Here is a 15,420-nt window from a genome sequence, read left to right on the forward strand (position 1 = left end):
GTGACTCTTTTATCAAAAAATTATACAGTTTAAAAAATATATTTCTTTTTATTATATAATTTACGAAGTTGAACTTTTTAAATTCGTAATTGTTTTATAAATATAATACAAATCTTCGTTATAAGTCCGTAATTGGGTCACCTCATTCTTTATGAGTATCAAACTTTAACTTTTTTACTTCGAGTCGATTCCAGGATCATAGATGTACTGATACAGCTGTGATCTTAAAAGAGATTTGAATCTAACATAACCCTTAAATTGGGCGAAAAAAGCATGCCTGCTGTTTTAACATGAGTATATTTTTAAGCAATCAAACAATGTAGTTTCATAAATTCAAATTAAATTTTAGATTTTATTTAATTAATTTTTAGATAATATGTAGTTTAGACGGATCTGGCGAATACGGATTTAATTGTTTGGGCAATACATCATTTAATTTTTAGAAGAACTTTGTATTATCTCTAAGCAGACGGATTTTTTTTACATTATGTAAGTAGAATGAAAAATGGGTTAGCTAGTGTTAAGGGATCATATTCTCTAAAAGTCATCAGCATCATAAGAAATACGCAACGCACCGGTGGTTACTATAGTATTGTATTCAATACGTCATTAGGTCTTTATACCGGAATCCAAATAATAAATATTGCTTTTTGGTAGCAGAAAATCTGATCGTATCTACTGAGACTTACTTAGATATACCAGATTTATTTGTCTTAGTACGTATTTATGATAGCCTTGTTTATCTAGGGTTTATAACGCCATAGATCGCGCGGTAGATGTAGGTGAGGTATAATATCAGCTTTGACCTGAGAAAAGTTGTTGGGTTTTATATTGAGAAATTCTAAGTAGCAGCTCGTATTCTGAAACTTTGGAATTCTTACACTCCCTTGAAGTACGTAAAGCAGTTCGTCCTACGCCTCAACTCTGTCGTGTCGAGAAAAGTTGTATTTGAGCTAACACTCGTGTACAATGATAATAAGTCTTTTGTTAGTCTGGCTTGGACAGGAGGCAAAAGAGAGACTAAATTCTTAACATAGCATGGATTCACTGTGCAGAGGGAAAATTTCCGATCAGTTTTTGGGCATTGCGACCAGATTGCAGGTTAAAGAGGGCAATACGCATTAATGCTTACTTTTACTGCTTGAGTTGCCTGCGTAGCCGAATTTGGTAGAATTCCGTTGGAGCAGCTTGAGATATTAAAAGATACATCAAAAAAGTCACTACCTTACAATAAAAATATAATATAAAAATATAATACATCTATGTAGTATTTTTTTTCTGCAAATATTTATTACCATATACAAACTGTTACAAGACTACTTACCAAGAACTCTGCCTAAGCTGCTTACATGTCAACAAATACTTTATTTGACACGTAAATAAAACTCATGGAGTCTTCATAAATTATTGCGATGCTATTTCTATGACTTATAGTCTTTTACATTTTTGAGCGTTACTTAGGTTTTCATCCCGCCAAATAGTGATACCAAGTTTAATTATTGTGACGGCGACATCTTAAACTCAAATATAAGAATTTGTGTTAGCATTAGTCAAATTAATTATTCTTTGGAATGAAAATAAGTTTGAAGATCTACATATTTAAACAAAAAGTTATTTTCACCCAGTAATCATATTTGTAACATTATTTTATATATTAGAAAGCTTAAGGGTTACCAATAGGATTAGAAGATTAGCGAAATAGGGTACATTATCAGTACAAACATATCCAAAACTGGGAAGGAGAATGAGGTTTTTAGTAACTCGAGACTGCAGATAACTGAATAAATTATAATATTCTTATGTCTATCTGTCTGTCTGTAATAACCGCATAGTATCAATTTTGAATAAATCTGCATGAAATCTACAAGACAAGTTTTGCGAGCTTCAGATAGAAGTTTTAAATTATCTTTTTCTTTACTACGAAATAAAACAATACAAAAGAGATAACAAATAATTTCCTGAATTGATTGTATCAAAGTAGGGATATAATAGTACACAAAGCTTTCGCACTTACTAGTAAATGAATCGATTATCAAAAATAATTTGTATGCTGTGGTAGTTCCCGTATAATCTTCTGGCTTTCTTGATACGAATAAGCACTTTATAGTTATAACAATTCGTGATGGGACGCTTACTGTTTCAACTAAGTTGCTTGGACTTCTGCGTCTTACTTGACATATTAATAATTGTACAATAGAAGCGCAATGGATCACGTAAAAGCGAGTATCAATTAAACTTATAATTTTTTGATTTGATTATATTTGATTATAATGATTTGATTTGGACTAACATTATGCTGTCGAGATCGTATAAAAATTAATCGAATTGCATTGTTTTATTTGAAAATTGTATTTAAAGTTTGACGTAGACGTATATCGTTTAAAAGATCTAGTGATGTCATAATATTGTAACATCCGAATTATTTATAGCGTATCGATAACGTTCTGAACGTTGAGCTAAGAGGAAGCAATGGATTCAAACTTAAAAGATTTTCAATTCAGCTTCCGATTGTTTCCGAACCAAGACGAAGTAATTTTATGAAAATAATGGCGGAGCCGAGCGGATGTCAATTTATTAACGATTCATTATTTTGCTTAACGTAACAGGCAAATTTTGTATTTAGGTTAAATACGCATTGAACATTTTACACAATTTTTGTTTAGTCCTTATTGTCTTATATTTATTATATATTTTCTAATGATATTGTGATATATTAAAAAAAAGTACGAATACATCTTTTCCAATTTTAAGGAATGATGATGACATATATATCTATAGCCGAAAAAAATATAGGGGGCATTTTCTTTCAGCTTGTATTGACTTTTAGTAGAAGAGTTAAATGTTTTTAGTTAACTGTTTTTATAATAACCTTGAGTATGTATATTTTGAATTTGACTTATTTGACTAGTAAATTAGCTATATGTATCTTATCAGATATCTGATCATGGTAGAAGAAAGTTATGCCGTAATATATTTTATATAAATCTCATACGCTACGGTAATACGTCAACTCGGTAAATAAAGGTATACCGAGTATTTACAGTGACAGTCAATGTCAATAGACCGTTCGCTTGGTACAGTCGGAGAACAAACAAAGGTAATCCTTACAGTCACGAGATATTCTCAGCGGATATTGAGAGCTGAAAAGGGTTAGGGTGATCGGGAAATAATGTAAATTGCATTACTGATACCGTCGCACAAATTTCAAGTACAACTACGTTCATAAATAGTACGATTCGTTCTCATTTTTACTGGCCAGTCCCATGTTGCTTTAAAAATGTTCCTTTCTTTATTCTAGAAATAAACTGTCGTAATTTAAGAGGATAGACCGGGTAACAATGATGCATTAATTGTATAAGACAGACTGAAAAACAAGTCCATTACTATTAATAAACCATAAAAATAAAAAAGGAGAAAATAAAATTTAAAATAGTCATTTGTTAAAAAGAGCAACAAAATTACAAAATAGCTTCGAATCAAATCAAACTCATTTTATATTAACAGTATGTCGCGAAAATATACGTATGTACATACATATAAACATGTTCAATCAAATCAAATCAAATATACATATATATACAATACAACTTGCCACAAAATCTAAACATAAGTTTAATTAATTTGTATCAATATAATTTGTTTATTTATTTCCCAGTTGTCATTTGTGGCTTTGTTGCGTTTTGAGGGCTAGCCGTTGATGTTAGGCATTCAAAATTGTCTATTACCCTGGAATCAAACTTTTATCCGTGTAAGAGTATAAGAGAATTAGAGTGATTTTTACATTTATAATATTAGATATGATAATAAAACTAAATTTACGTAAGAAGTAAGAAGAAGTTAGTTTTTCATCATTCCTTTCTCGTTTTGTTTCCATCACCTGTAATTAAAGACTAATTTACTGTGTACAACAGATTACTTTAATAAATTACTCGATATTCGAATATCGAAAGCATATTCCACATCAAGCGTCTGCAATTATCCAAACACAAACAGAGATTTAGTATGGAAACAAAACACATGATTATAATATATGTTACGTGTAATTTTCCTGATGATTATGATATCAATGTAAAACTATTAATTTCATTTAGATTAAATATCGATATTTATATAACTGTTACTGCTTATTAATGTTACTACTAATACTATTTCTAACAACTTGAATGTATATTTTTATGAAGAAATAAGGGGTATAGAACCTATAGGTATAGAACAATGGGAATTTTCTTTGTAATTTAAGGCTTTGAATGTTCCTTTTAATCGACTGTAATGTACGAGTATGTCCGAATATCTTTCAAACCATGCAATTCTACTGAGTTCAATCAATATATACTTTATTCGATTAGGCTTTTACGAGTACTTTTAAATCGCCATTTTATAGAATTTTGTTCATCGTGAAACGTTACCTTAAATTCTACCGTAATGAACCAACAAGAAACTCAGTAATTACTGTTTTGCAACATTTGAAATACAAATTCTGTCAGTTAAATACAAATAATGTATCCTGCCTGAAAGCCAGCAAGCATGAGTTTAACAAGTATTTACTTGCCCAACACGAGATACATTATAAGCATAAAAATTAAGCGGTGTTTTGCCTGGATTTCAAACCACGATAGTTTTAGATGCAGACCACACATATAAACAATTTATCATAACATAATTTATATGCAAAAGATCGACAAGAGAAAAAGGGAAAATCTTTAATCGTGACGTACCTCGGGTTGTTGAAAACGTTTTCTTAAAACTTATCTATTGTAGGTATCAATAAAGGTAATGAAATAGCATATTATTCTTAAATTTAAAAATATTTTGAATTATATACCTATATTTTTTTTACTAACGATATAATAACAACATTTTTCTTAATTTTTTATTTTGGTCAAGTGCGTCGTATGTTGTGTGTATTTGTGTTGAATTTGCGCAGAATACACTAATATTTTTTAGTATGTTTTAAATAGAAAAGAGGACATACAAACAGCCTAATGATAAGTAGTCTCGATTTGCCAGTAGATATGCGGTAAGAATTATTAACCTTTTCACCACACAAAATCTGCCACCAACCTTGAGATATTCGATGTTAATTCAACTATTTATATACGTATAGATATGAATAAGTATGTTGTTCATAGTTACGTGATTAGATAGATTAGATAGTCTGTAAGAAAAATAATAATTTATTTATTTAAGACAATTACAGTCCACTAGTAATAATAGCTACTTAAAAACTATGTTAGTGTACTAATACTAAAAAATATACAATGAAAACAATAATGCAATAAACATAAAAATAGAAACAAAAGAATATCTATTTCATTAGCCTTACTTGCCTCACCACTACGAGACTGACTGACTCATTTACTATAACAAGGTAACATCTATTTATAGGTACATATTTCGAAAATCTGAGTTCAGCCCAAGGATAATGCCTTATTGAGTTTATTTTTATTGAAAAATTCTGTGTAACAGCCAGTAAGTTGGAAGTACATCATTAAGCACGTAAAGCCGATGGTCCTGAAGTATTTCAGGTCGTGTCGTATTTGCTGTCCTATCGGATTATAAGAGTGGAGTAATAAAGACACGGTTAGGTATTAGGTTCCTCTCTGTCTCTCTGACACTTTGACCATACGTTTGTGCATAATATGTGCTTGATCGTAGTCGTATTGTGCGTAGTCCTTTGCTATTGGTCGCCGCGACCGTTATCGTTCAGGACGACATCAACCTTATTAAGTGCATATTACTTATTATCAATTTTTTTACGTAATCGCTATTATCTCCTCTCATATTTAAATGCCCTTACCAGCTCTTTGTAAAACATCTTTTACAGAAGGTCTGTTTTGTGCGAAAAATCGATATGAGAATATGCGATAAGATTGCCAGTCCCCGTCATTTGTCGATTGTTTTGTTAATTTCATGTTATACGTTATTAATATGTTGTGCAATAAAGTATTAAAATAAATAAACCAATTCAAATATAGATGATCAGCGATAGAATATACGAGTAGAAGGTACTTACTCAGGCTTGCTCATAGCGACAACTAAACTCGCAGTAAATAAAAAGATGCGAATAATTACTTTTCTGTTTCTTTATAATTGGAGAACAATTTGTTTAAGTGTATAGTCAACCAGCTGTCCTAAGTTAACCAACATTTTCTAATTTAAGAAAAAACATGTTATCATTAGAATCGATTAAAGTAATGACTTTTTTAAACATTTTTGATAAATATTTTATATCAGATGAAAATTTTAAGACAATTATAAGATATTAGTTTTAGTTTGTACTTAAGAGAAACGTAAGCTATTCATTTTACGATATAAGATTGAGAAATCATTTTTTATTATAAAATAGATAAGACATTGAAACAGATAATAAACTCACGAAGGCTATAAAGTTTTATGATATATCTATGTATTTTGTAATAGTCACATTGCGAAAGATATACATGAGTTAGCAATTTTTTGGATGAAAAAGCAACCAAGTGCGAGTCGGATTTGCGCACGAAGGGTTCCGTAGCATATTTAAAAAAGAACACACAAGGCCTCTTAAGTATTCAATTTATTCTGTTTATTTGTATATATATTATATTAAATTTTAATTATTTAACCATACGTTTCATGAGATACTCCCTGAATATAAACGGAAAAACAGTCGTGCGGGCAGCGTAGTCTTAGTAACAGAGTTTTGTTTCCCCTCAAATGGATGTAATATATAAACCCGAATATTGTTTCACTACCAATATGTCTGTAAGGGGTAGCAGCTGGCTTATAACCCGACGACGGTCTTGGATACTTTGGTTATAGTACCCAAGACCGAGGTGGTTACCTTGGGCCAGTAAAATGTATTGAGTTTGTTTTAACGTTCATGACAAGATTGGTCGACGAATTTTTTGGAATGTTTTTCACGAAGGATTTTTTATTCGTTTTTGATTTTGTATTTTTTGCTTCACGCGCTCCATCTTTCTTTACAATCTGAGATGTTTTAATTATAGTAAAGGAATTTAAAGTACTCTAACATAATATTATGTCTGTACACAGATTAATTGTGCACAATTATATTCTCATTAGTGGGAATAATATATCTTTGATATAAGCCGCTTTGGCTGAAATTCGGTCAAGAGAACATTAACATTTGTCTTTGACATTCTCGAAGGTACCCACTAAGACTTCCGAAGCAATGTCTATATTGTCTTGACTATGATCCGTCTGTGGCATATGCCCACGGCGATCGTCTGAACATCAGTGTCCGGGTATTTAATGGAAATGTACTGTTATATTGTTTATTTGTAGTGTGTAGATGAATTGTCAAACATAAACAGTGTAGTCTACACTTTTCAACGACCTGAATTTTCAATTGTTTTTTATTAAACTTATGTTTCAAGTTGCTGCCAAAGGGGTTGGCCATTTATATCATCCGTCTGAAATTGTTCCTATTTCATATTTGTTTATTTATTTTATTTATACTACCTCGGGAACTGAGATGTTATATCCCTTGTTTTTGTAGTCCAGCAGCTCCTTCGACCTTTAAACACAGGAAAACCAAATATTACTGTTTCCCACTAGAATCTATAAGGAGTGGTACCTACTCAGAAAGGTTTGCCCAAAGCCCTAACACAAAGACAAATATAAATAAGCATCAAAGTGAAGCAATACCGTGAACTTCATCAAATGATTAATATATTAGACATTTTGTACACGCTAATCCTTTATATATGACAAACGTCTGTTATTTGACAGGATTATAATCACATAAGCTTGTCCCGGATTTAGTGACATTCCCCTCTCATGGAGTATTCATTTCTAAACGTAAATGTTCGAGGAATTATATGTTTTTCTGTGTATACTTATTTAAGCACTTTATGCATTTATATATATTTTTTACGTTACAATTAAGCGGTACGATAAATTTGTGTATCCTACCTGATACATATTATATTATGCAAACGTGATTATGAATTGTGTTATTGTAAAATATATAGAAAAGCGATCGCTAAATAGGAAAATTTAAAGTTTTATGATTTGGTGGCAGTAGTAATTTAAATGCTTCACTTGTTTTAGAGATTCGTAGAGTTATTAAGGTTAATGAGCTTTTTATCATATATGTAACTTGCAGAACAAATTTATTATAGTAATACAAAGCATCAAAAGTTATGAGTAACAAAATTACGTTCGGACTTTTTAACTCGACCCTCGCTTAGATGACATCCAACATAAATTAAATTTTAATTATTAAATAGTAGGTTTTTAAAAGGACTGATAAATGAGCTAGTATTTTCGAGGCGAGGATCGTAATGTCAGCCAGCCAGTAAATTTTCCAGATAAGCACCCTCTGACGTCTAGGCCGAGCTCAGTCGCTTATTTCATTAGTTGTTTGCTTTGACTTCAACTCAAAACTTTGTTGAATAGACAGCGAGTTTATTCAATTACTATTTATTAATATGTCGTTGCTTAACCTACTTGCTTCTAAAAAGAACATATTCTATACCTAGTGCGGGGCTAAGGCCTCGTCTCCCTTTTAGAAGGTTTGGAAAATCGTCCACCATTAACGATATGATTATGATATGTTAATAAAAGCTTTGGCTATCCTTCCCTTATAAACATTTCAATAAAATATATAAAATATGTGCACATATACGTCATAACAAATGTAGCAACTCAATAATGCTGCCATCTGAAATCTGTCTAGAGTATCGTCCACGATATCATACACACAACAAGCTCAGAGTCCCCTGTCTGTGGACTCAATCTGAATTGCCATATGTCATATACATTCAGCAATCCTAGAATCGAAACAATCACTGACATCATTACTGACTTTAAAATATCCGGCGTTTATGATTTCACGCAGATTTTAACAATAATACAATAATGAAAAGTAAAGATAAACTTTGTTTCACCAAATTTTCATTTCTCGAAAGTCAATACATCTATTCTGGGGCAGGGCAAACTGTTATTCAATTTTATAATTAAATACCGCAGCTTACAATTGATAAATTCAAAGTTAATATTAAAAAATAATAAGAATAGAAAATCAAGTATATATGGAACTCCGTATGTAGTTGTAACTATGGTTGATTTTGTTTCAAGTTATTTTTAGATGTAATATAAAATACAATAAATATGATTGATGACAAAGATTTACTAATGAATTTTATACCAGTTCTTCTTACTATAATCTGGGTTTAGAACCGTTAGTTTAATTAATCTTGCGAAATTACTATTCAAAAGTGCTTGGAAGTGCCTATTCAAATAAAATATATTTTCATTTTGATTCATTACGACCAAAGTAGTCATGATTCATGAACCTTTACTTCACACTATTCAATTATTATTATTAAAGTTTTAAGATAAGACAAATATCAATAATTTAGGCTTTTCCTATGATATAGGTAGGTATGTATCAAGGAGAACAGTGAAATGGCCCAGGAGCAACTGGTCGCCTCAGCCGCTGATAGTGTTAACTGTTACTAACGACGGCAATGTCACCACCACCGTCATCAACGTTAGAGACTAAGATATTATGTCCCTTATACGTGTAATTATACTGGTTCATTCACCCTACAGACTTCAACATAACAATACCAAGTGGTACTGTTTAGCGGTAGAAAATCTGATGAGTGGGTGATACTTACCCAGACAGACTTCTACAAGGCCGTGCTCGAGTAATACAACAATACAAAATAATAAATAATTCATAACTTATTCCGAGCGTAACTATAGGCGTGAAGTAATTAAATAATGTATACCTTTAAAGCTGTTTATTTAATATACAACGATATCGGTCTTCGAGTATTCTTTATGACGAATACTTATGTTTATTTGCGTTATATATTTCGTAACTCGGAACATGATTATGGTTCGAAAGAACACGTTTTATTAATTTATACATACATAAGTAAAACAATCGTTTCTATAATAGTATTCAATTTCTACTCATAATTAATACGCCCCAAACATTAAAACACTAGACATTACCTTTCAAATTCTGCCTTACCTCGTGTAAATTACGTTGGAAATCTTACACGCTGTCGTTTGTTCTACAGAGGTTTCCCATGGGTCAGGTCGGAAGGGGAGGAGGTAGTTACCTTCATAAATCTTTTCTTTTAGCTCCCCACAACTAACAAGCCAACGAGAGCCCGCAGCCACCTCTTGTCGAACCTTATGCCAGTAAATAATGGCATAAACTTTCCCACTTTGCAAGTTTGCTTGATATTTTAAAATTATTCTGTTAGTGACTTATATACGTTTTTAATAAATGCATTTTGCGCAAAACTAAATCAATTTTATCGAGCTCTCGTCGTTGTGGATTAAATCTATTAGCTTTTACGAGAACGAGGCCAGTCCCAAACGTATAGTCGTAACCCTGAAATATATGTTACAAAAACTTTCAAGCAATGTTATAAAGTTAGCAACGTTAATTAGCATACTAATATTATACAGTGGCAACACTTACTGTTTTTATTACTTATCCGACTAGTACGAAACTTTCACATCATTAAAGGATTATTATTTATATTAATATACTAAGTACGTTTATTGTTAATAACGTTTATTTTAATTTTCATTTAAATAATAATGTCAACATGGTCGGAGAGGAAATCCTCAGGTCGGATGGTCTGGCAGTCATTGATATACTATAACAACCTTATACAAACATGTTTTAGCATAGTTAACATTATAAAAGATATCGTTTTATTTTTTAAATTTTACAAAGTAACACTTACAGTCTATGAGGTTGTTTATCATCAAAAGAATAAAGTAATAATTATTAAAAAAAAGAGCACCTACTGTTATTAAAATATTTTATAGCCTTATCAAGACGCGGTTATGATATTTTTGATATTTACTTCTTTTTTATAAATAATAATTATCTTTAAACTTAATAGAGCAAAACTTTAAGCCGCATTAAACTTGAAACAGCCAGTTTTGGATGTTTTAGTTTTGAAATAAGAACGCATACGAAAAAATCTAACAAATTTAATTTCTTATTTTGAAGGGACGATGAAAAAATCGGAATGTTATCCTAATATTTTTCCTTGTGAAGATGAGTCGGTACTAGTAAAAAATATATATAATAGGATGATAAATATACAGTTTGGTTGGCAATATTTTTTACGTAACATGCCTTTATTTTATTTTGCAACAAAATCAATTACTTATAAGTAATATATTTAACTTTACTTGTATAAAAAAAATGCAATCAATTAACATTTTCTGATAAGTTGCGGCAAATTTCGACAGCTATTAACGATTTTTTTCCTAGTGGTGATCAATCAAAGTTGACGAAGTTATAAGCTATAGAATATTTAAAAATAACGATACCGTCGTTTTTTATGGCAAAAATGAAAGTGAAAAAAGTTATTTGCTGTATGCCAGTCTGCTACTTATAATATTTTCTCCCACAAAATGGTAAAACTTGATGTAATGATGATTGTACGAGAGACGTAATATATTATTACTTATTAAACTAGTTAGCGTATTAGAATTTAAAGTAATAGTTAACATACATAGTTATCGTGTACTGGTGGTTACCACTTAATATCAGCTTGTCATTAGCCATTTTTTTTAAATTAAAATAAAACAATAATGGTTATGTATTTGTAATCAAGTTTCTAAGCGATTAAAAATTTAGGAACTCCAAAAGTGGCAAGAAACTTTTTCTTTTTTAATTAATTTATTTCCCTTTTATTTCACAATGTTCATATTTTCTTTTATAATGTCTTTTTCCTTATTGAAAGCTATTATTATTCAAGGCTCTGTATTAGGCTCGCGGCCCACGTGGCTGCTTAGTTCGCTTACCGCTAAACCCGTTTTGTTCGTAATACAACAAGAATATGTATTATTGAGCTTCAAATAGATATTTCAAAAGAAAATCTTACACAACACACAGCTTGGTTATTTATCATTATTATTTGACTAGCGACCGCATCTAACATTGCACGTATAAAAATAAATATATGAACTACTTGGGTCAAACAAAAATAAAATAAATATTTTTATACATTAATTGGCAAGACAAGTCATGCTGTCGTGTCACGGAAACATACGAGAACGATCCCGTGGCGCACGCCGAAGAGAGGGAAAGTATAGCGCTAGTTTTTTGTGGGATATCCGCTGTACTAGACGCCTTGAAAATCGGGGAGAAGCACATATTTCCATGTGAGTGCAACGCGTAAGGAATGTATCCAGATAAAAAAGGCGTATATTCGCAATTTACCTAAAACAGGATGTCCTAATATCAAAGTATATTTATGTATAAAGTAACGGTAAAGCTGTTAATCTTATCTCCGTATTATTTATTTTGATGAGTATTGAGACTGTGCTACAAATAATTATATATAAAAGTAAAGTAAAGTAAAGTAACAGCCTGTAAATTTCTCACTGCTGGGTTAAGGCCTCCTCTCCCATTAAGGAGAGGGTTTTGAAACATAAATTATATATGTTGAACGTGAAAATGACGATTACTACAGTAATGTGTTTTAGTGTTTAAAGCGATACTGAAATTAATAATCTTTACTCATTTATTCATGGTTCAGAACACATGCATCTACACTAAAGATTGCTATGTGTGTAATAAAAATCTTGGTAGAGGCGCTTTCAAACGAACACCAAGATAAACTGTAACAGATAATAACCGCAGATAGATCCCACTTCAAAACTTTACATTCCTTATGTTTTTTTTTTGACAATGATTTTTGAACTGATCTGCTTGGAACCCAGAACACCTGGCCTGTAGCCCTCAGTACTACTTACTATACCAAGAATCGAAGAATTAGTACATTTCTAAATAATAAACTTACATAATATTACGTACAATGTTCGTACATAAAATGTAGTCATTTTAAGTCGCCATAAAATCATTAGTTTTTTATTTTGTTTTGTGTCTGGGTGTTTGTGCTAACAACAAGTGATTTAGCTACTTACAGTGGGATTAGAGTAATGTATGTGTAATGTTTTCCAATATTCATCTATTTATTTATTTAAACTAAATTATATTGATGGTAGGTATTTATAACTACGAGATGAATACGTAAAATAAGTTATAATGTAAATATTACGGTACGAAATAGAATTTTGTTTCTATCTATAAATTTAAATAAATATCTGTATTTTATTTCGCTCACGTATTATATATTTATACAGACGAAGTAATTATTCAAAAGGCTTCCTTCGTAGAAAACCTATTTGTACTTAAAGACATTTTTATTACCCTTTTGATGAAAACCGAAACACAGAAGATAGGCGAGGGTTATTGAGGTTAGACGGGCTCTGCGGGAAACACTGATCGGGCTATTATTCATTCATTCCGAACTCGGATGTTCCAAAAACTACTTTTGTTGCTCTAAGGTAAATTTTCTGTTAGGTGAGAGTACACTTTTAAGTTTAGTTTTTGATAAGATAAACAAAATGATGATTAGAAAGCAGGTTGTAAATTTGATATTACGAATAACAATTTTAATTTTAAGTTACTTTAATGACAATACCGTTTATATGTAAAACTCGTGAATTTTTCAAAAACACGCAATTCAATATATTTGTCTAAACCGCAAAATTTTGTGTTATTTGAAATAATAATAAGTTTTTTCTTTGTTTCAGCATCGATGGCGAAGTATCTGCGCCCTAAGCACAGGGGGATTTGTGCTACTCTACTGGCGCCTGCGACTCGCCGGCGCTCCTTCCGCTTTCGCCTCAGCTGATAATCCCACTTCTAGGGATCCATCGATACTTACTAGATTTTATACCTTTACCTACCTCCCAGTTTTTAACTTCTTCCTCCTAATATATCCCTTCCAACTGAGCTTCGATTGGTCAATGGACTCCATACCACGAATAACCACTTTATTCGACATAAGAAATCTTTACTCGTTAGTTTTTTACGCAATTATATCGAAAGTAACATGGAAAGCTTTATCTCAGGAATTGAGACTACAGCAAGTAATCAAGGAGAAATTTTATAAGAAACAAAGTAATAAAATAAAACAAAAGTGGAACTACAATTGTAAACATTACAACAGAAGACAGGATTGCAGTGAAAGAAAAAGTATAATACTGCACAAAGAGAACGCATCGTCTAAGAGATTCGTGTGTCCATGCAACGGCTGTAAACACACACTCAACGAAGACCACACGAATGTGTGCCGAGCTATAAACAATAACAATACTATGATGCATCTTTCCACTTGCGTTTGTCCAATAGGCCAGGGTAAATCTAAGCCGCATAGCCCGACGAAGTACGTGTATCGTAGTCCTCAAGTCGCGATGTTATTATTCACGGCGTTTATGGTGCTACCGTTCGTGCCAGCCAGTAATATTCTCTTTTACGTCGGTTTCGTAGTTGCAGAGCGGGTGTTGTATATACCCAGCGTTGGTTTTTGCTTATTGCTCGGCTTGGGTGCGGGTACATTGACGAGAAATTGGCGTCGATATGAAATGCGCAGTCGTGTATTTATGATTACGCTATTAATGACTTTACTTTTTATGAGCGGGAAAACGTTACGGAGAAATATGGATTGGCGTGACGAAGAAAATCTATTCAGAAGTGCTCTACTAATCAACCCACCGAAAGGTAATATTGAAATGTTATTTTATTTTTTATTCTCCTGTTGAAAAATATGCTATGTTATTTATTAACAATGAGGTGTGCTTAATTTTATATACATATCCTTCAGATATGTCTTATACATCGTATATACATAGTGATAGCTCTTTTATTTATAACAAATTTATAAATAAAACAAATTATTCATACCAATATTATGATGCAGAAGAGCTTATTTATTAATTTGAACGCGTCAATCTCGTGATTTATCGGTCTAATTTGTAACAATATTTTTGCGTTAGCGAATCCATATATTGAAAGGGGTGTATTTATTTAGAGAGCCTATTTACGTGCGTGGTTTGTATTAACAAAATACAAACCACACACATCAGCTGGTAAATAATGAAAACTTAAATATAAATCGTAAATTTCAATTAGTTATAATTTTATAAATTATTCCATTCGAAACTAAATATCCAACAATAATGGTGCTAAAATTAGTAAAATCATCTGCCGTAATATTGCAACGTCTTTCCAATGTCGCAAGTATTTATAAAAAAACTTTACGATACTCGCCAGTTATTTGACTCTACAAATGATAAAAAATTTGTTTAAGAGACAATTACCACCAAATTAGTTCTTCAAAGTTGAAAAGAAGGCTGTCACGGGTCACTTATTGAGTATTATTTGAGAGCATGTAATATATTCACTGCCTTTTCTCGTTGTAAGGCTCTTGACCTTTCTAGGGTATCATTAAACATGCATATACACAGTCCCAAAGGAATACCCTGCCTTCTGTTCGTATCCTAACTTTCATGCAAAAAGAAAAGTTAGACCCGATGGCTCTCATTTGAACTCACTCTATTCACGAAATGTTGCCCTTAACC

General features: G+C 31.5%; 1 protein-coding gene across 1 annotated transcript in view; it reads left to right on the forward strand.

Moving 5' to 3' along the window:
• Positions 1–15,420, forward strand: part of LOC124532139 (protein O-mannosyl-transferase TMTC1-like) — a 116,781-nt gene that overhangs the window by 62,051 nt on the left and 39,310 nt on the right. Inside the window, exon 4 of the mRNA XM_047106852.1 lies at positions 13,591–14,560. Coding sequence (XP_046962808.1) covers positions 13,591–14,560 — 970 coding nt within the window. The remainder of the gene's footprint in view (positions 1–13,590; positions 14,561–15,420) is intronic.

Source organism: Vanessa cardui, chromosome 8 (assembly GCF_905220365.1).
Source record: "Vanessa cardui chromosome 8, ilVanCard2.1, whole genome shotgun sequence".
In the NCBI taxonomy this organism is placed as follows: Eukaryota; Metazoa; Arthropoda; class Insecta; order Lepidoptera; family Nymphalidae; genus Vanessa; species Vanessa cardui.